The 20153-nt window shown below is 42.2% G+C and overlaps 2 protein-coding genes across 3 annotated transcripts; one reads left to right on the forward strand and one right to left on the reverse strand.

Annotated features, from left to right (window-relative positions):
• Positions 1 to 37: 37 nt before the first annotated feature.
• On the reverse strand, positions 38 to 5116 carry galk2 (galactokinase 2). The gene is made up of 10 exons (XM_085778783.1): positions 4968 to 5116; positions 4780 to 4868; positions 4172 to 4295; positions 3957 to 4050; positions 3681 to 3827; positions 3132 to 3230; positions 2828 to 2980; positions 2452 to 2662; positions 1614 to 1815; positions 38 to 979 (listed from the first exon to the last, which is right to left on the reverse strand). Exons 1-10 carry the CDS (start codon positions 5015 to 5017, stop codon positions 772 to 774), a joined length of 1377 nt encoding a protein of 458 aa, XP_085634909.1. The 5' UTR covers positions 5018 to 5116; the 3' UTR covers positions 38 to 771.
• A 519-nt stretch (positions 5117 to 5635) lies between these two features.
• On the forward strand, positions 5636 to 19113 carry cep152 (centrosomal protein 152). 2 transcript variants are annotated; one of them, XM_085778785.1, is made up of 28 exons: positions 5636 to 6019; positions 6268 to 6384; positions 8013 to 8122; positions 8251 to 8314; positions 8394 to 8702; positions 9114 to 9264; positions 9951 to 10091; positions 10468 to 10607; positions 10902 to 11102; positions 11261 to 11408; positions 11494 to 11585; positions 11689 to 11852; positions 12029 to 12230; positions 12529 to 12633; positions 12712 to 12842; positions 12935 to 13063; positions 13152 to 13287; positions 13546 to 13731; positions 13822 to 14082; positions 14480 to 14611; positions 14706 to 15338; positions 15604 to 15679; positions 15852 to 16019; positions 16107 to 16191; positions 16698 to 16783; positions 17753 to 17909; positions 17999 to 18102; positions 18203 to 19113. In XM_085778785.1, exons 2-28 carry the CDS (start codon positions 6298 to 6300, stop codon positions 18991 to 18993), a joined length of 4989 nt encoding a protein of 1662 aa, XP_085634911.1. In that variant the 5' UTR covers positions 5636 to 6019; positions 6268 to 6297; the 3' UTR covers positions 18994 to 19113. The 2 variants fall into 2 exon arrangements, with proteins under 2 accessions (XP_085634911.1, XP_085634912.1); XM_085778786.1 differs by having other exon boundaries at positions 18206 to 19113.
• The last annotated feature ends 1040 nt before the right edge of the window (positions 19114 to 20153 follow it).

Below are 20153 nucleotides of genomic sequence, written 5' to 3' on the forward strand. Positions count from 1 at the left end.
ATGACAGATGAGTTTAGCATGAAAACCCAACATCCAACAACAAATATTTCCTCCTTCATTAGATTTTCAGTCGGTATCTGACCAGAAGGAGGAACGCAGGGTGAGGGAGGATGTGTAAAATATCCCTCAACAGATTTACATGCAGAATGCTGCAGTCACATTACAGGAGAGAAGCATGTGTCTGACCGAGCCTCTGCCATCCCTACTCTTAATGAAGGGAAGATTGATCCTGTGCAGGAGCTCAAGGCCAGTGTGTGATCCTATAATTAGGACTATTCTGATTTCCTAGTGGCCCTAACACACACACACACACATCTTTAATACAACACAAACCTGACACAACGTGAAATGTGAACCTGTTCCAGTGATGCACATGTAAAGAAAAAAAATCGTATCTATCTTCCATGATTTTTACTCTTGCAAATGACATGTTAATCTCAGAAATGTTAATAAAAGATGAATAGATTTTATATAGTACAAATTAAAGGTATGATTTCTTTATTTGCAATGTTGTTTTGTTTATAAGAACAGTGAGCAGGCGTACAAAATCATTACAATTCATTCATGATTAAAAAGAACATGTTTTATCACAAAGCGTATTCCCTTTTTAAGACAGTAATTTTCCCAGAGGAATCCATAAAGTGAAATTAAATTAAATTAAATTTGAAGTGTCTTCAAGTGTAAGAAAAGGCAAAACAAAGAGTTCCCCGCAGCCGTGTATTTCTGATAAATTTGAACATGAATCATATTTATCTGTATCTGAACAGCATTTCACTCCTCGAGGAAAACTGCAGCTCCTCCACCCGGCTTTGTTACAAACAGACTCTGTTTTTCCATGGCTGCTCTGCGTGGATCAGGGAGGTAGTAGGCTTCTCTGACAGCTTGTAAGAAAGACGCCACCTTCTCACTGGGAACCATGGAGACGGCACAGCCGCCCCAGCCCGCTCCTGTCAGCCGGGAGCCCACAGCCCCCGACTTCCTGTAACCAAGAGAAACAAGAACCAGCTCTGTGTTTCAATACATTATCATCATCGGTACCTTCAATCACGTTATCATACACTTAGAAAGAATGTGGTGATGTCATGAGAATAACATGGAGAAAGCAAAGTAGAGAAAGTATTTCACTGTATGTGGAGCAATATGATCAATCAGTACTAAGCATAATGAGGATGAGAGGTCCAAACACTATTTACTTCCAAGCTTTTGCTTATGCATGCTAACTTTTGCTTATTAGCACTAGATACTAGAGCCAAGGCTGCTTTAACTGGTAGTGGCATTTTCAAAACTGCAGTTTGATTAATGTGTGACGTCTTTCTGTTAAACGCCTTGGCAGGTTTTCATTTACTGTTCACTGCACCATCAGCAAAATATCAGGACAGTAAAGCCCTGTACATAGTGTTGTATATACTCTATTATGTAGTATGGGATGGGGGGGGTGGGGGGCAATGAAAATGGAGACACATACAAATAACTCCAACATACTTCAAGTTGGTTATTGTAAAACAGATATTTTTGTTAGTTGAATCTATAAAACAGTTTCTGTGCATCTTTGTTGTGTTGTGGGTGTTTGTAATAGCCAGCCTGTGAGTCAGGAGATATTTTTCTGTACTCACCGACAGATGTCCACCAGTTGGTCCAGTTCAGTGCAGCTGCACTCATACAGGTCTCTGCAGCTCGCATGGCTCTGGTTCATCAGGTCTCCCAGCAGCTGTATGGACTCAGCAGGTCCAGAGTCACACACGCTTTTAAACTGCAGCACCCGTGCAGCCTCTCCATACACGTGCTTGGCTCGCTGGTGCAGCTTAAAGTGCGTCACTGAAAGAGTTTAAATGCATCTATTATTATTCTGTATGCAGACGTCCTGCTAAACTGTCTGCTTGGTTACAAAAGTGAGGAAATGACTGAAATGCAAAGTAAACCTTAAAATATTATTACATTCTACTGATATGAGGGTTTGGTAAAAAATGTACCATACATTTCTTAAATCTTTTTTTAATTTATTCACAGAGAAAGACACATATCAATAATTCTCTCATGATCTAGAAAAAATGAATATGGTTGGAAATTTGTGTTGTTTTTTTGCAATGCAATTAAGGGTAGGAAAACATAGATATAACAAAACTGAAAATCACCCTGTTCTTCAGGTGACATAATGTCAATGTCAATTTATTTATATAGCACATTTCATATGGCGAGCATAAACTCAATGTGCTTCAGGATAAAAGCAAGATGCAATACATGTGAGTACATATTAAAACAAAAGCTAGTGCATATTGAAACATAATGAAAGCTTCAACTACCTACCACTGAAATGATCTAGATGAATAGAAATTTTAGAATACTAAACAATACAAAAAACTGTCACTGATAAATCTTAAGACCTACTAATTGACTGACTGTTTAAACATTAAACATGACTGAGATCTGATGTCACAGTGTGCTGTTGCTCACCATGCTGAGTGTTGGCGCTCAGCAGCTCTGTGGAAAAGTGCTCGGGGGTGACACCCAGCACCTTGCAGATCTCCTCTCGGCCGTACGGCTCAGGATGCAGCACCTCGTCCACCAGAGCCAGCATCTCCCCCAGCGAGGCCTTCAGCGCCCTCTGAACCTCGGCCAGCTTCATCATCCTGTTCCCATCCAGACCCCTCGCCTGGGCCAGCATCTGAGTCCACACCGGCCAGGATATTTTGTATCAGAATTTGAATATTTTCTACTCGCATAAACTTTTGAGCTTTTGGAATTTTCTTTTCCCCCTCATAAACAAATAAAATGACATGAATCATCTCTGGAAAAACAGGCTGAGAACCAGGGGAGAGAGTCATTGTACCTTTGTGGCGATTCGACACTCCACCACGCGGATATTGAAGTGAGAAGAGGCAGCTTTGTTCATCTCCACGCAGCAGTTGGAGATCACAAACACAGCTCCGTCCGGTAGCTTCACATCAGTGGCCCGCAGAGGCTGGAACTCTATCAGCTTTGCCTGACAGATAGAAATTCAAAACCATTAAAACAAGTGATGAACTGATGCCTACACATTAATTTTTAATCAACAACAAACTACAGTGACAACATTGTAATTCAAGCTATTACTAATGTGGTAGGAAATATCACTTGTTATCAAAGCTACATACGGTTCCTCTCTCTGCCAGGAATGAGATGGACTGGTCCATACCACCTCCCTCTGTCCCAATGTAGCGCTCACATTTGGCACATATCTCAGCAAGAGCCACCTTTAATCGTGACAGATATCAATGTAAGCATTAGTTATTTTCTTTTACACAGCATTCACTGACTAAAGATAAAACAGTTACAGCACATATTGTACTTTTTCTGCAAAAGAGACATAACCAAAGACAGGAAGAGACTGAAAAATGCCACATGCATTGAGGATATAATGAGAGAGTGTGTGTGCTATGTGTGTTCTTTACAATCATCAGGCACAATTTGTCAAATTAAATGAATGAGATTTGAATTTCAAAAATAAAGTAATTTATTAAAATTAAATTGTGAATTCTTGAATTATAGTCAAAAGGCAGATCATAGTGAGGTTGCAGTAAGTTTGACCTTTGAATACCAAAATCTGATCAGTTCATCTTTGAGTCCAAGTGAAAGTTTCTATCAAATTTGAAACAAAAGGTGTTTCTGAGATATCTCATTGCTTCAGTGATAAAGTATTTTACCTTGGATAGGGACTTCTGATTTGCCTCCATTGTTACAAGGCCGGCACAACAAACTAAGGCACTGGAACTGGACAGACCAGAGCTCGGAGGAATGGTCCCATCAACAACACACAACATCCCTGATAGAGGACTGATCCCACACTTCTCCTGCAAATAAAAAACACAGCAGGAAGGTTCAATACATGAACAGAGCCAATATTATTTTGGTAACCTATCATTTTACTACGGTATTACATAGCAGAATAACTAATAAGGAAAGCACACTACATGTCTTACCTGAATACCTTTAACCCCACAGAGAAAATAATAATACCACTGTGGATTGTCTCTGTCTATGGCAATGTCTTCTGAACATGACACTGTGAAATCCCTGCAAAGTGAGAAAAAAAAAATTCAGAGAGTAGTTAATGATGCACCCACATGCATTTTCAGCCCCTATTTATTTACACAGGACAATGTGAAGGTTCAGCCAGGATCATGATTCTTCTTACTTGTATTGAGGATTTGTGTTGGCCAGCTGGATTGTCCCTGAATTGTTCACTGACACAGCTGCCATGATGCTCTGGTCAATAGCCATTGGAAGCACAGAGTAGCCACAGTAATCGATGTGCTCTCCTATTTAATATGAGAAATATGAAAAAGATATGTGGAAACTTGAGATGAATGACAGTAAATGTTTCAGTGGACATGGGTTTAGCACTGGTATGGATATTTGACCACTACATTTGGTAATAATAGCCTAAATATTCAATGGCTAAAATTGATTACAATTTCCCCCAAGATGTTAGAGAGCAATAAATGCATGTCGTCTGAACACTGTCTGCAACCTATTTGCTATACACCTTTAACATGTAGACACAAATATAAAGAGTAAACATAAGGCTCATCGAAACTTTGGGAATCTAAAGTTTGCCTTTATTAAGACCTTGAAACTGAACATTTCAATCACTGCTAAACACAACTAGCAATAAAGCAATTTGTTTTAACCATTTAAAAAGCATGCCTTATTAGAAAGTCCTCATTAGTCCTGTAGCAGCCTATCCTGAAATTCACAATGCTACATCAGTCTACTACTCAAACCTTCAATAAATGAAGTTACCTATTAGATTAACTCTTCCAGGTGCACATGCATAGAAGAGAGGAGGTTCTCCATACTTTGTTACAAAAGTATTTCTCAGGTTTTGCAGCCTGGGAAGACAAAATTAACATTTAAGTGATCAATCCTCAGACAGAGAGTAGACTACTCTCTGCCTCCCCATATGTGAGCAGCACATTATTACAACTCACCTTTCATTTGCAGGAATCGCAAACTTTAACCTGGGCGGATTTGAGGCCATTTTAAACCCGTTTAAATCAACTCCGAATAGATTTCTTGTTGTCAGACAGCAGAGCTCAGAGCTGCTCGGACATCCTGGCCACCATCAGCTGACTGTCACAAGAGGATCCCGGATGCAAACTCGCTGCTCTGCGGTCAGATTTGGAGCAGGAGCTGGGCTCAGTTTATTGTCGGTCAGATCCTGTGGATGAGAGAGGAGCTGACTCAGAATCAGCTGAGGCTGCAGCGGTAAAAACACGGAAGAGACAGGAGGGCAGGAGGCGGGTCCAACACCGTTCAACCAATAGGAACAGAAATTGGACTCCACATTATTCTCTTCATTGAAAAATCGTAAAAACTACTACAGAAAAACAGCTATGTCAGTTTGGTTGCAAATGCCACTCACACTCACACCTCAGACAGGTGGTGCTATTACAGTTCAGATTCCAACTTTTTTAAATTTTCTAAAATATTATTTGCCATTTTGCTGTCTGAAAAAAAAAAGAAAGAAAGAAAAGAAAACTCCTGAAACCAAGTGGTTTGTCAATCCTAATGTTATGGATAAGCAGAGCATGCATCAAATGCATAGGTGACTACACTACCCATAATTCCCGAGGACCTGCAGTGGTTTGGCGCTGCTAATGCGCGCGAGTTTTCAAAGTGGGCGAGTCCCCTGTTTCCTTAAAGAGGACGGCCACCCGGCTAATCAATACTAGCTTTGTCACACACAAAGTTTACCACTCGGCTAGACGCATGCAAAGTGTTGTCAAACTCTTACTAACTAATGAACCGTTGTTCAAACGTTTCCGTCGCATGTTTTTAAAGAATGACCTGTTCGGTGTTGCGACGGGTTCGTTGTTACGCTGTTGCTAAGACGAGCTAGCATGGCCGAGTTCACGCTAGGTAGCTAGCATCGGTGCTTTGTAATGTAAACACTGACGAGCCTGGTCGTCCATACACTTTAAAGTCACTCAAGTAAAGGAATAGACAACTCAACAAAGGAAACCTCTGCTCCATTTTCCAGGTAAGACGCGCGCGTGTGTTTTGACTGGTTAAGTTAAATCACCATCACATTGTCCGAGGGTTATTTCAGCGTGTTTATTGTCAACTTAGATATGTGCTCTCCCTGACTCCAGACTGAAATAATTAATGTTTGCCATGAGCATTGGGGTCTAATATCTTCCCGTTTAACATGCAGAGTGAAGTTTCACATAGTTCCCGGTGCTGTGTGATCTCCCCGCATTAAGTTTGTATTTGTGTGTCTTTCCCCAGCTGACCCTACACACCAGCAGGCTGTGCACCATGTCCATTGATTTTGACAGCGCTGCTCTTCAAACCCAACATGAGGAGGACGAATACGACCAGGAGGACTATGCAAGAGAGCAAGAGGTAGCTACATCACACGTAGCCGTAACATTTGCATCACAATCACGGTTGTGCGCCGTTGTGATTTAGTTAAATCTCTCCTGGCTTGATCAGATTTCACGTATTATTAAATATCAGTCCATGATAGGATATAGATGATGCATTATGAAATAGTGGCGCTATAACTAGTAGATGTAGTTCTTAGGTTATCATTTGTCTCTGCCTAATTGGAATAACTGACTGCTATAGTGATAGTTTCATGTTTGTTTACTCACCAAATGTTGATTTTCTCTGTGGAGATACTTAAATTCATCTGGTTCTTACTTTCTGAGGCAGTATTGTTGTTGAATGGGGAGGCATTCAAGGTTTGCTGTTGGAAATTCACAAGCCCAGCCGGCTTCACAGCAAACATGTGTTATTACTTACGCCTACTATCTGTTGAGCCATGAATCTGGGCTATTATTGGCTGGAGAAAGAGGCCTCCTTCCAGGTGTGTCACACTGAAACTGGCTCTGCCCTGTAGTTTCCCTACTTTCTCGCTCTGCAATCTACATATGGGTTACCTTGTTTCTGTGTTTGCCCCCACTTGAGCAGAGCAAACATGGAGAAATTCAGAAGACTGGGACTTTGACCATTGATGCTTAAATTATTTTTTTCTTTGTTATAGCCTATTTATTATGCTCACGCTCGCCAAGTGGAACATGTTTTCCACCAGTAGTGGGAATGTTTCTGCTCCAGTTAATCTTGCTATATGTTTGGTCCAAACAATGGAGTTCTTTGGGAGCAAAACACGGTGAAGCTGCTGTGAGCCGACAGCATGCCAGGCACGTTTTGGATGTTTCACGAGAAAGGTCTTCAGTGCAGTAAGATTAGGCTATGAGGTTATCATGTGGCTTCGCAGCTGACGCAGAAGTGCCTCTTCAGTCTTGGATAAATAAGTGGGATAATATGGGTCCCTCAGTTGTGGACACAGTGGAGGATTTAAGGACTATTCACCAGTCGTTGTGGGAAGTAAGTTCAGTTGGATGTGCTTGTTCCATCTGACCATGCTGCTCAGCCTGTTACTGACACAGAGGACTCTCTTTTTGTGTTTGAGTCAGAAAGAGACTCTCCTTTTTGTGTTTGGGTCAGAAAGAGCTGATGTGTTTTTACATTGAGTCAGTAAGACATTGTTTTCCACAGCAAGAAGAGCTGTATTTCACTTAGGGTTATAACTAACGATTACCATCATTAATGATTAATCTAAAATGGGTCATATCCTTACAATTAAGAAACGTTTAGCGGCAATAGAATTTTTGCTTCATACATGACTTCAATCAATGACATGAAATTTTAAATCCTTAGTTATAGTTTTCTGCCAGTGAACTAATTGAATAATCAGTTCATATTTAGTTTTGTTTCAAGAATGGGATGTTCTTATTTACTGAAACACACACGTAAGAAAAGGATTGTGCTGATTAAAACCTGCACTATGTTTTTATCAGCTTCTGAACATAAATGAAACCTACATATAAGAAGATTTAGATCACGTCTGTTTCTCAGGCTGTCAGATGTTTGCTATTCTGAGATTTTTTTTTTTCTAGATCAGTGTTTTTATAACTCTGTTGCGGAGCAACCTGGGTGACTCATTCACATGTGCTGTTTTTCCACAGCTGCACAAACTGCTCACAGACCTGCCTGATGACATGCTAGATGACAGCAGAGACTCCTCCTCTCCAGAGCTTGAGTACTCCACCTGCAGCAATAAAAACACTGGCAACAGGTAAGAGATGTGTTGCTGCTGCTGACTCATTCATATTCTCACATTTGGAGAGCTTGCGGTGTGATTCAAAACAAGCAACCATGCCAGGCATAAATTATAATATTTATGTTTTTCTTGCTGTCTTTAAGCCCACTGTCCACATGGACTGGACAGCAGTGGTCAAATCACCCGAAGCCAGTCTCTCATGAACAGGTAGCGTGTTAGTTTGTTTTCACTTTTCTGAACTTCGGAAGAAAGATAAATCACTCTTACTGCCTATGTCTCCCTGAAGAACTATGAAGATGACTATGACCCAGGCCCTCATGGTGACTACGCTTATGAGGATGGTGCTCTACAGATCAATGGTCATCAGAGGAATCCTCAAAGTCACACCTGGAGCCAGCAGTCGGAGGATCACCAGTTCACACAGGGAGATTGTCCATACACCAGCGTGGGCACAGAAAAATCTACAGAGACCAACGATTTCTCCACAGAAGAGTTTGAGCCTAAACCATACCCTCAGGGCAATAATAACCACGTTGAATATAATGGAGAAGGAGGATACAGGGACGACCAAAGCCATACCAGGAACCATTATCAGGTGAGTTGGCCATTTAAATAATAGGAGGGTTGTGGATGTGTAAAGAATACAGATTTCCTAAATGTTTGATTCATTGCAGTGATTGTTGCACTTGTCTTTTAAAGTCTCCTCAAGGTTTAAAGGACATGCTTTTATTCTCTCAATTAACACAATGTCTGGCAAAGCTGCCCTCCAATAATTCAAATAAATAATTCAAATTATAATATAATTGTCAATTTTGTTTCCTTCATGTTAAACGCCAACCTAATTTTCCTGTGTCAGTAATTCACACTGTACTTTTATGGTAACAACTTGGTGTTTTCAAGTGATGCACATTAAATTGTGTGATATTGAGTTGGTTTAATCCTGTGAAAATGAAGACAATGATATTTTCCTCAAACATACTCTGTCTTTGTTCCTCTGAACTTAAAGCCTGGAGTTGGGGACAATGTTGTAAATCCGTTCAAGGCCAGCTACAACCCTCATCATCCTGCCCATCAGCCAAAGATGTTTAACTCGCAGGCCGTCCACCACCGCGGTCAGTTTGACCATCTGCAAAGGGAATTCCTCGACTCGACACAACGTGAGTCTTATGTTTTTGATTTAGTTGCAGGATGAAAAGCACATGACTATTATATTTGATACTTAGGTCATTTCCTGAACTGGCTGAGAAAATGTGAAAGATCTCAATGTGGAGTATCCAAGTGTAACTGAGCAATACACTTAGCTTATTAGTGCAGCATTTATTCTTTTCTATTGACAGCAGCACATAATGGCTTGTTTTGACTCAAAGACTGGGAGAGGTGGACAAATAAAAAAATAGCACTTATTTGTGTAGCAGTCATATGAACTATCATGTACCAGTGTTATTCATTCATATCATAAAGGTTTCAGTTTACCACTGAGACTCATCAGCCTGCAGCCAAAACAAACCTGAGTAACTGCAGAGTAATCTGGGGGGGAATGTGAGCTCAGTGTTTATTTTCTTTCATGACTTCATAAAAAATCTTTGATAAAAATGGTCATAGATTGTTACTCTTATTTCATGTCATGAAGAAAATATTCAGCTAGACTTCATGATAAAGGTATTATTGTTAAATTGCCTTTTTCAAGAAGTAGAGACATGAAGCTCTGCACTATATTGAAAGTAATGATAGTGCCAGTTCACTTGAGAACAAAGGAATATTGTATTACCTCCTCAAACGCTGAACTTGTACATGTCTTCACACAAATGACTGATTTGTTGAAAAGAAATTTGCTGTGTTTTAGAAACTGCGGATCGAGAGCAGCTTGCCCAGCTGCAGATTTTAAACCAAGCCCATCAAAGACAAATTGAGGAGTTGGAGCGAAAACTGGAAGATTCAAGGCGGAACATGAGATATCTGGAGCATCAGTTTGCAATTGTCAAAGGTATTTTTCACACACGGTTTACACTCAAATAGAGGGTCGGGCATTTCCTTTAACTTTGTCATAGAGCACAAGTCATGAAAAGATAATACTTTAATGTTGTGACATGTTAGGATTTATTACTCCTTTTCTTTTTCTTTTTTTTACATACATTTTAATAAGCTTGCCTGGACAAGGGCTGGTTGTTTATCACTATATAAGGTCAAGATGTAGTAAAGTAGTTAAGGAAATAAATGAGGATGTAGCTGCCCCCTTGTGGCTGTTGAGTGGGCTTACACAGTCTACAGAAACAGTCAGTGCAGCGCTGGCCTGTTGTGCCCTTGTTTCTTTGTAGGATGTGCTGCCTGTTAAAATATTGTTATTGTTTTGTTATCAACAGATGAAAAGGACGGGCAGGCAGTAAGTCTAAAGGAGTCAAGTCGATTGGTTGAGGAGGCCAAGGACAGAGAGGTTCACATGCAAAACAAGGTGAAGGCTCTAGAGCAGCAAATCCAGGTCCTTACTGAGAGAGACCATGAGGTAAGTTTGTAAGTTATTTTTCCTTGTAGGTTCTGAATTGTTAAATCAAGCTTTTATAATACATCAAGTCATCACTGTAATGTCATAAGGATCAGAGCAGGAGACGAATTGGATGCAACTTAAACTACAACAAAGGTGGTGTCAGCTTCACAGAGCATTAAAGACTGAAATCTAATAATGAATTCTGAAACAGACCTGCAGAGCTGACTGAAACATGCAGATATCGTTAAAATCTCTATTCAAACCTTGATAAAAGTCAAAGATGTTTATGCAGCAGCTTTAACTTGTTCACAGAACATGAAGAAGCAGAGGGTGGCAGAGGCTGCGGTTGACAGCATGAAGCAGCAGATGTTGGAGCTTTGTCGTTCTGACACCCTGTCCAGAGCGCGAGAGCAGCATGACAGAGACCTCACTATCATACGGGAGCAGCATGAGCTGGCGCTGTTGGCCCTGGAGCAGAAGCTTGACGCCACTTCTCAGGCTCTGAGTGAACAGGTCCGTCCCAGGCTGCAGCAGCGAAAAAATTATACCAATATGTCAAGAGGATATCCATCAGACATGGCAACGAGACATCAAAATTCAGATAAATGTCAAGATATTTGCACCTGCAGACGGACTGTGTGTTGACAGTGCTGCTGTATTTTTGCCTCCAGACTGAGGTCGGCCAGAGGTTACGAGAGCAGGTGAAGCAGCTGGAGCGCCAGAGAGAAGAGGAGCAACTGGAGAGAGCCAGAGTCATCAACGCCCTCACTCAGCGCCTGGAGGAGAGTCAGCAACAATGTGCCAAGCTACTGCAGACAAGTGAGTGAAGCGTCTGCCTGTGGACATCAACAAACAGCATCTGGATGTCTAAATTATATTTATTTTCTTATCTTTTGTACTTCAGGTTCAGTGCAGGAGATGAGTCAGATCCAAATTAAACTACAACAGACTCAATCAGCCAAGGCACTGAGTGAAAACATGAACAAAGGCTTACAGGTTTGTTTTCATATTTTTCTGTCCCAAAATAGACCCGCTCTGAAAAACATAACTTATAAAAAAACTCACCTCATGAAAATGAATTTCATATTTGGCCCTAAAGGAGGATCTGGCTGATTTGAAGGAGCAGATCACTCTGTATGAATCTGCTGTGAAACACGGTGTCATCGCATTAGACCTGTGCAGCGACTGGGAGAACCAGCTGTCTGAATCCTGTATGGATTTGGGATTGAAGAAAACAAACAGAAAGAACGGCACACTTCACAGGTACGCCGTGACGGTAGAGCAGAGTCACTGTCGTCATCACAACGGGGCCTCTGATTCTCTTTTCACAATCTGTGTCCTTTTTTCCTTTGTGTCATGAAGTACATACCACAAAACTTTAGGATAACCGCCCCCCACCAACAACCACTAAAGTCTGACTTTCCTTACTGTTTTGACAGCACTGCCCTGGCTAATCTGTCAGACTCTAAGCTGCCTAAGGATGAGGCTTTGCGACTGCTGCGGGTGGAGATGCAGCGCTGCCTGGGCAATCTGAAGGGCAAGCGGCAGAAGATCAGTCAGCTGCAGGAGGAGCTCCAGCACTGTCGGAGCCAAATGAATGAACTGCAGACTCAGTTAGATGAAGCCAAGCTCAGCTCTTCGGTGAGGCTCCAATCCTCCCACCCCCCGCCCCTTCTCTTATGACCACACATCAGATTTAATGTTTAATAGCTGCCTAAGGCATTTAACACTGCTGTTCTGGTAGGTAAAGAGTTCAAGATACTGTATATAAACCTAGGTAATAATATAGTTTTTTCCACCTATACAATCCAGTCAGATTGGAACAAAAAGAAAATAATGGCATCTGGGACTAACAGAAATGAAGAGGGAAATAAAACTTAGGATAAATGATACAGTGCAAGAATAATTTGAATCGTCTGCCTCTGTTATATGTCTGCAGGTCAGAGAGAAAAGCCAGATGAAACATCTTGACTTGACTGGAGAGTCTCCAAAGGAATTGGTGAAGCTACAAGAAGACAAGCAACACTTGCAGGAACAAGTGGAGGTTGGTTCTAGTTCAATGTTTAAGTAATTACGTTCTTTGTTTTTTGACTAAATCATGAGATTTTCATTCTGTCTGTAGCTGCTAGAGCAAAAGAATAAGGAGCTGAAACAGAGTGAGGAGAAGGTGAGGTCTGCCAACTCAGAGCTGTGCAGTAAGATGAGGGAGATGATCAAGGAGCTGGACCAAGAAAAGCAGGAAGCTGCTGAGAGGTAAGGAGGCTGGCAACATGACTATAGTAATAAATATTTTCTTCAAGTTGTGGGTATCGGTTCACATAAACAATCTTTGTGTTTCCTTGAAGATCTGAGCGGATTAATCAGCAGTACAGGGACGACGTGGTGAACCGGGTCAGAACGGAGCTCATGCTGGAACATGACGCTCAGGTTGAACAGCTGACTGCTCAGCATCAGCAGCAAATCCAAACATTAGAGTAAGTCCTCAGCACCTGCCACTGCGAATTTTAGTCGAGCGTACGCCTTTTTGCTACTTGCTGACAGTGTTTGCTGCTGCTTACACAGGGCCCAGCTGTCTGAGGTCAACGATAAGATGTTGGCTGTGCAAGAATGTTACATATCTGTCTGCAAAGAGAAGGACACGCTTGAAGAACGAATACAGAACTGGGAGCAGGAGGGCGCCTCGATCCGAGAAAATGAGGTTTGTGAATGAAGAAACTGCCAAGTCGCTGATTTATTGAACATTGAAACAACATTTAAAAATACCCTATTGCAGGGTTAATAATTCATTATTATTGTGTTGATTAATTCTAATATGGTACTGATTTTGTACATGTAGGTGCAGCTGTAGCGTAAATCATTCACTCTGTTACTCATCAGTTTCTCAGTGGTTCCTGTATCTAACATAAATTACCTGTGGAAAGAGAATGATTAGTGATGGATCGGTTGTAATTTCCAGGAGAAAATAAGAGAGGAGAGTGCTGCAGCTGTGGAGAGGCTGAAGTCTGAGCTTGAGGCTCAGCATCAGGCCTCAATTAACCAGCTTAAAGCTCTCTGGTCCAAACAGAAGGAGGATGAGATCCAGCAGCAGGTGAACGCCCAGTTGTCTTCAGCAAAGGCTGCATGGAAGGAGCAACTCCAAACGGTATGATTTCCCATAGTCACTGTTCAGCTCCCTCAGCTCCCCAATGAAAGTTTAACTTCAGGCCTGAATGTTTTTCCTGCTTCTGTGAAGATGGAGACGACCTGGACCCAGAGGCTGGAGGAGGCTAGGAGGGAGAGACACAGAGAGACTGCTGAGTTAACCTGTCAGACAGATGAGACTGAGGGCAGCAGTGTGACAATTACTGCTGAGGAGCTGGCCTCCAGGCTCGCTGCCCAGAAACGGCAGCTGCAAGCGGAAGCTGACAAAGCCAAACGCAAAGCTGTGGAGGAGGCCAGGAAGCAAGCCCAGAGAGAGCTTCAAGAGAAACACCTGGAGGACATGGCCAAGCAGGTCACTGGATTGTCTTTGTAATACATGAACCATTAGCCAGTGTCTTTTTTGCACATGTGCTATAAATCTCCAATACCAATACATTTAGATTTGGTAACGCTATTTTCTACTGATATTTATTCACACAACAATAAAATGATTACCGTACTTTTCATGACTCCATGTCAGCCACAGCCAGACATTATGTTTTGGGGTCAGCCATCCCATTCTCATGAACACAATAGCTCAGAGAGGGAACTTTTCAGATTTGGCTCAAATGTCCACTTGGACCCACAACAAACTGATGACTCAAATTTTATACAGGAATTATGTCAAATTTAGTTTCACAGAACTGGTTAATGCTTTATATGGCTCTCTGGTCATATTATATCTTTTTGTTCTCTTCCCACATATACAGGTTGAAGGTGCAGTCACCAGGGCCTACCATCGCTGGACTGAGGATTTAACTTCATTACCAGAGTACCAAACAGCTCTTCAAGCAGAGAGGGAGAAATGGAGAGAAGTACAAAAAAAATACACAGAACAACAGGTATGATGTTTTTTTTTGTTTTTTCATCTTCGTGTTAAAAGTGAGTTGTATTTGCTGTGATAATGTTGTGATCATCTCTTTTTAAATGTCTCAGGTGTCCCAGGCCCTGAGAAAGGCGGAGGAGCAGTGGCATAAGAAACACAGGAACCATCTGGAGGAGCAGAGCTCTGAAGCACAGAGGGTGGAGGAGCTCCAAGAGGAGGTAGCAACTCTCCAGAGCCAGCTGGAGCAAGTGGGAAGAGAGCAAGCTGCCCTGCTGAAGGCCGAGCTGGCCGGAGCCAGAGCGGTGTGGAACAGAGACAAACAGCAGGAGTTGTCAGCGGTTCAGGTTCGCAGCGAGCGGGTGCACCAGACCAAGCTGGAGCAGGCTTTGCAGCAGGCCAAAGAGGACGCCGACCTCCAGAGGAAGGAGCTGCTCCTGCAGATGGAGGCCAAGCTTCAGGAGGCTCTGAGGGCCAGAGAGGAGGAGCGGAGACGGCAGCACGCAGAGAGAGAGCTGACCCAGAGACAGCAGATCAGGGATGAACTACTGGCAGAGCTTCAGACTGGACTGGCCGAGGTCCAGGCACAACTTCTCAGAGACCCCCAAAAAGATCAGCAGGGCGCTGGAAACAGCAGGAGGACCAGTGGGACCGCATCAGAGACAACAGTGACACACATCATCCACACATCCTGCAAAGACATCGTCAGCAGGGCAATCTCCCAGGCCAAGACGGAATGGAAGAAAGTGAGTTGTTGTTGTTGGATGTTGTGTTGTGTTGTGTTGTGCAAGGATGAAATAAGTAGTGTTATCTGTTGATGATGTACGAGAACTGGTTCTATTCAATGATTCATTTACCGAGTCTGCAGAAGACAAAGGTGAGAGTGTTGCAACACACCGAGCACTGCCATGATTAAGTGCTGCAGTATTAAATTATAATTATAATTTTTACCACTGTGTCTGTGATGTGGTGCAGTGTTTGAAATTCATGGTGTCACTTCTGTCCTTTTAGATAAGTGAGGAGAGACTGAGCCGCGTGCTGCAGGAAACACAGGAGCAACATGAAAGGGAAATTAACAAAATGCAAAGTATGTTATGTCACAGTGTTTATAACAGCATATTCACTCATATCTCCTATTGTTTCTTCACTGATAACGTCATTGTAGAAACTTTCTACTTTTACACAATGCATTTGATCATTCTAGGCTACAGTAGAGTGCCCATCAACAAATTTACTCTAATGTTTTCCACTGTTTCCAGGCTCTTTGTCCCAGAGGAAGGAGCAGACTCACTGCAGGAGGGAGTGCGGCGACACTTTGAGTAAGCTGCAGAAGAAGAATCAGGAGCTCCAGAGACATTTGGAGAAAGCCTGCCGTCAACTCCAGCACAGCGTTCGAGAGCACAAAACTGCCATAGAGCACCTCAGAGGTACAATATGTTTCTTTAATGCACTTAAATTACATTTGAAATAGATTTCCTCAACTCCATCTGCTGATACACCACTGTTTATTGTAGATGAGCATGAAAGCAGCTTACAAAAGGTAAAGGAGGAACATCTGCAGCAGCTGGAAGAAGTGAGGAGAGCTGAAGAATCCTCAAGGTTTGTGCTGTTTTTATCATTTCTTAGCTTTAGTTTATTGAAGTCCATTTACATGAAATATTGGGGGGGGGGGATCATTCATGTGGGAGCATATTTAAGTTGCCAAAGTGTTGGACAAAAGCAGTAACCTAATAACATCACCGTGTGCTTTAGGCAAATAACTATTTTCTGATACTTTACCAGTATCAGTTAGAGTTGTAAACGGAAGTATCTGGCAGTTATTCTTATGTCAATTAACTGATGCACTGATCAACTCATCAGTTTAGCTCTTGTTCGATTATAGTTTTACAGGGATTTTGATTTATGAAACCTGACCTCAGCAGATGATTGTAACCACTGCTGCATGTTTAATTAGAAAAGAAAACAATACATGATATCTATATATTTGTTTGATATAGATACACAAGTTTGAAGATGAGCACTGTGGTAGTACATCCATAGATAATATTAGTCGTGTTAACAAGTTTGTCACGTAACACCAGCTGATTTAATGTTTCTGTTTACAGGAACAGTCCTGATCACCAGCAAAATCTTCAGCAAGGCCTCGAGGAGATGAAGCAGCAATATGTGTCCACTGTGGAAAAGATCAGAGGTTGGTTTCTTATTTATTGTTGGGAAGTATTTTATTTATTTATGCGTGCGTGCGTGCGTGCGTGCGTGCGTGCGTGTGTGTGTACAGCGGGGAAAATAAGTATTGAACACGTCAACATTTTTCTCAGAAAATACATTTCTAATAGCGCTATTGACATGAAATTTTCACCAGATGTCGGCATCAACCCAAGTAATGCACACATACAAAGAAATCAACCGCCATGGCCTCCATGTCTTGCATGGTGTGCGTGCATGGAGGCCATGGCGGTTGAGTGTATTACTTATTGTTTTCTTTGAAACAACTGTACCTGCTGATTCCATTCCCTTTCTGAAGCTCTCCACCAGTGGTCCTGGACTGTTAGGGAACCCTTCTGATTATTGTTTTGACTCTTCTGTCTGAAATCTTTGGTTGCGTAGGTCTTTAGACAGCTCTTAGACAGCTCTTTGCTATTACCTATCATGCAGTACTTATTGTCTGACACCTTGGTGGTGAGAAACCTTTTTAAAAGGCATCAATTAGGACTAAACCATCAGATATTACTTTGCACTGATAGGAGACAGGATTACATTCTAAATACTGACAAACTCCAGCTGCTTTCTTGGCTTTCCATACCTTTTTGCCCCTCCTTTTCTTCATGTGTTCAATACTTATTCCCTGTGTCATTTCACTTTATTACACATAACTTAATTTATGGACATTAATGTTCGGATTTCTTTGTATGTGTGCATTACTTGGGTTGATGCCGACATCTGGTGAAAATTTCATGTCAATAGCTCTATTAGAAATATATTTTCTGAGAAAAATGTTGACGTGTTCAATACTTATTTTCCCTGCTGTGTGTATATATATATATATATACCTGAATTCAAAGTTTTAGACATGATAAGATAATAATAATGATGATGATGATATGGTTTGTGTGCCCTCAGAATATCTGGTAAGAGACTGACTGTGTTTTCTTTCTGACAGAGGACATGCTGCGTTACCTCCAGGAGAGTCGGGAGCGAGCAGCAGAGATGATTCGTGTGGAGGTGCAGAGGGAGAGGCGGGACACTGCCAGGAAGATGCGGCATTATTATCTGACCTGTCTGCAGGAGCTGCTGGAGGACGGAGGAAAGACCACAGGGCAAGAGGCCATAACTGTCTTAAACACGTTTGCTCACTCCATCATCAGCTCTGCAGGCTAACTATATCGTATCTTCCCATCTTCTACAGAGCTGAAAAGAAAATAATGAGTGCTGCAAGCAAGCTGGCGGCCATGGCTAAAGTGCTAGAGACGCCCATCAGAAGTAAATCTGGAAAGAACCACAGTTTACCAAGTGAGTCCTTAAATCTAGCGCTGCATTACTACATGATTTTGTTCTCAAAATATCAGTGTTTCGTATTGACGGTTGTATAACAGCTGTATCCACTCCTCAGCAGGTAGAACCACAGGTTTCACTAAGAACCTGTGCACACTCCCTGAGTTTCCTGACGTCGGGGCGGAGGAGAGAGCCAACAGGGAAAAGACTTGTGATGCCTCTGAGCAGAAACTGACCTCTGCAGCCAGGACCAAACCTCCGAGACACCAGGACGTGTCTGCATCTGCGAAGGAGGACGCATCAGTGGCTGCAGCCATGAAACCCCAAACTGCTGCTCAGAAACATCTTCACTCCTACAAACCTTCTCAACAGACGGCGTCTTCTCATCAGGTGGATTTTGTCAGTGCATCTGTGATGAGTAAGAGCAGGGAGGTTTACCTGCAGGGAGGAGACGCCAGCTCCGCAGGCAACCATCCAGACTCGGAGCGACAGAGCAAACCGTCCCTCGTCCAGGAGACCCCTGTCAGAGAAGAGAGGCGTACTGACTGGAGTATGAGCAGCAGTGACTCGGAGACCAACTTCCAAGTCCCCAGACTCTCCTACTCGGGCAGGAAGGTAGAACCAGTGAAGCCGTTTTCTGTCTCGGCTGCATCGGCCAGCGACATCAGAGAGTTCGGCGGCCTCACCCCGGATTCGTCTGACCTGACCATTTATAACGAAATCACCCAGAGGACACCGCAAACCCAGATCTTGACTTTTCCCGGCGTGAAGATGAGCGCACACAGAGAGCCCACTCCTGGCTCCGAGGCCGAGAAGCAGCAGGGAGTTTGTTCCAGGCCTCTGTTCTCTGAGCTGAGACAGCGCCAACAGGACAGCGGCTTCGACAGTCCCTTCTACCAACAGAAATGACAGCGTGAGCTGAAGTAAGAGGGTGAGAGGAACTGACGTGACTGTTTGAGTTACGTTACCAAATGGTGCCTTTTAATACAGTGTGTGAAGTTTACATGATGTCAAACCGTTGCCTTGGTAGTAGCTTGAACTGTGTTTTGTCCTTGTGTTGTGTTGAATAGTTAAATAGTTTATAATAGTAGGGAATACATTTATTCACTTTCCTGCTGAGTCAGATGAAAAAGTTGAAACCACTTGTGTTTCAAAGAGGAATGTGAAGCTGCAGTGAGCAGCTGGTTAGTTGAACTCAGCCTGGAGATGGTTGACCTGGTGATGTCCAAAGCAACAAAATCCACTTTGTTTAAAAGTAAGCAAATCAGAAATAAAGTTTATTTACTATTTCAATTTAAACAAGATAAAATAAATAGATTAAACTATTGAGGATGCTGGTTCATGGGTTTGTTACCTTTGTGCAGAGCCACAGCATCAGTTTCCTCATTGACTATGCTAAACTCCAGCTAGCTACCACCTCATAATGTCACTGATATTGTCATTTAAGTGTTGACAAGAAATGAAATAAGAGCATTTCCCAAAAATGTCAAACTCTTTCTTTAAAGCTCCAGAGTAAAACTAACTGTGTTTCACCTCTCACTCCAAACAGCAGATGTAAATATTTGCTCTTCTCTTTTCATCCCTGTCACAGCCTGATTTTTATAAATGTAGCAGAAGGTCGTTGTTCTCCTCACTGTGACGTGGCAGCACTATGATCTGGTTTGAAATGATTAAACAAGGATTTACTTATTTTAGCAACAGTGCACTGACTTATCACCAGCATTGAGTGAACCTGCTTCTGTCTGAACACCACGCTGTCATTCACTTCTTAAACAGGAGCAGTGAGCCAAAACAAAATCTCCTGTCCCAATATTTAGCTTTCTATCTGGAGTATTTGCTGACTCACAGTGAAGGAAAATGTAAATGATGAGTCTTTTTAGTGACAGTGTCAGCTCATGAAATCTGATGACGATGAATGTCCATGTGTTTCTTTTGCACTTTGGAGGAAATGTCTTCAAGTCTAAAAGTCGCAACTCAGACAACACAATCACTTTGAACTTATGACAACCAGCTAGAGAGATACCAGCAAACAGGAGTATTAGGTAAGATGCAGGTTCATTCAAAGCTTA

Source organism: Trachurus japonicus, chromosome 6 (genome assembly GCF_045865225.1).
Source record: "Trachurus japonicus isolate A0001 chromosome 6, Traja_1.0".
Taxonomy (NCBI): domain Eukaryota; kingdom Metazoa; phylum Chordata; class Actinopteri; order Carangiformes; family Carangidae; genus Trachurus; species Trachurus japonicus.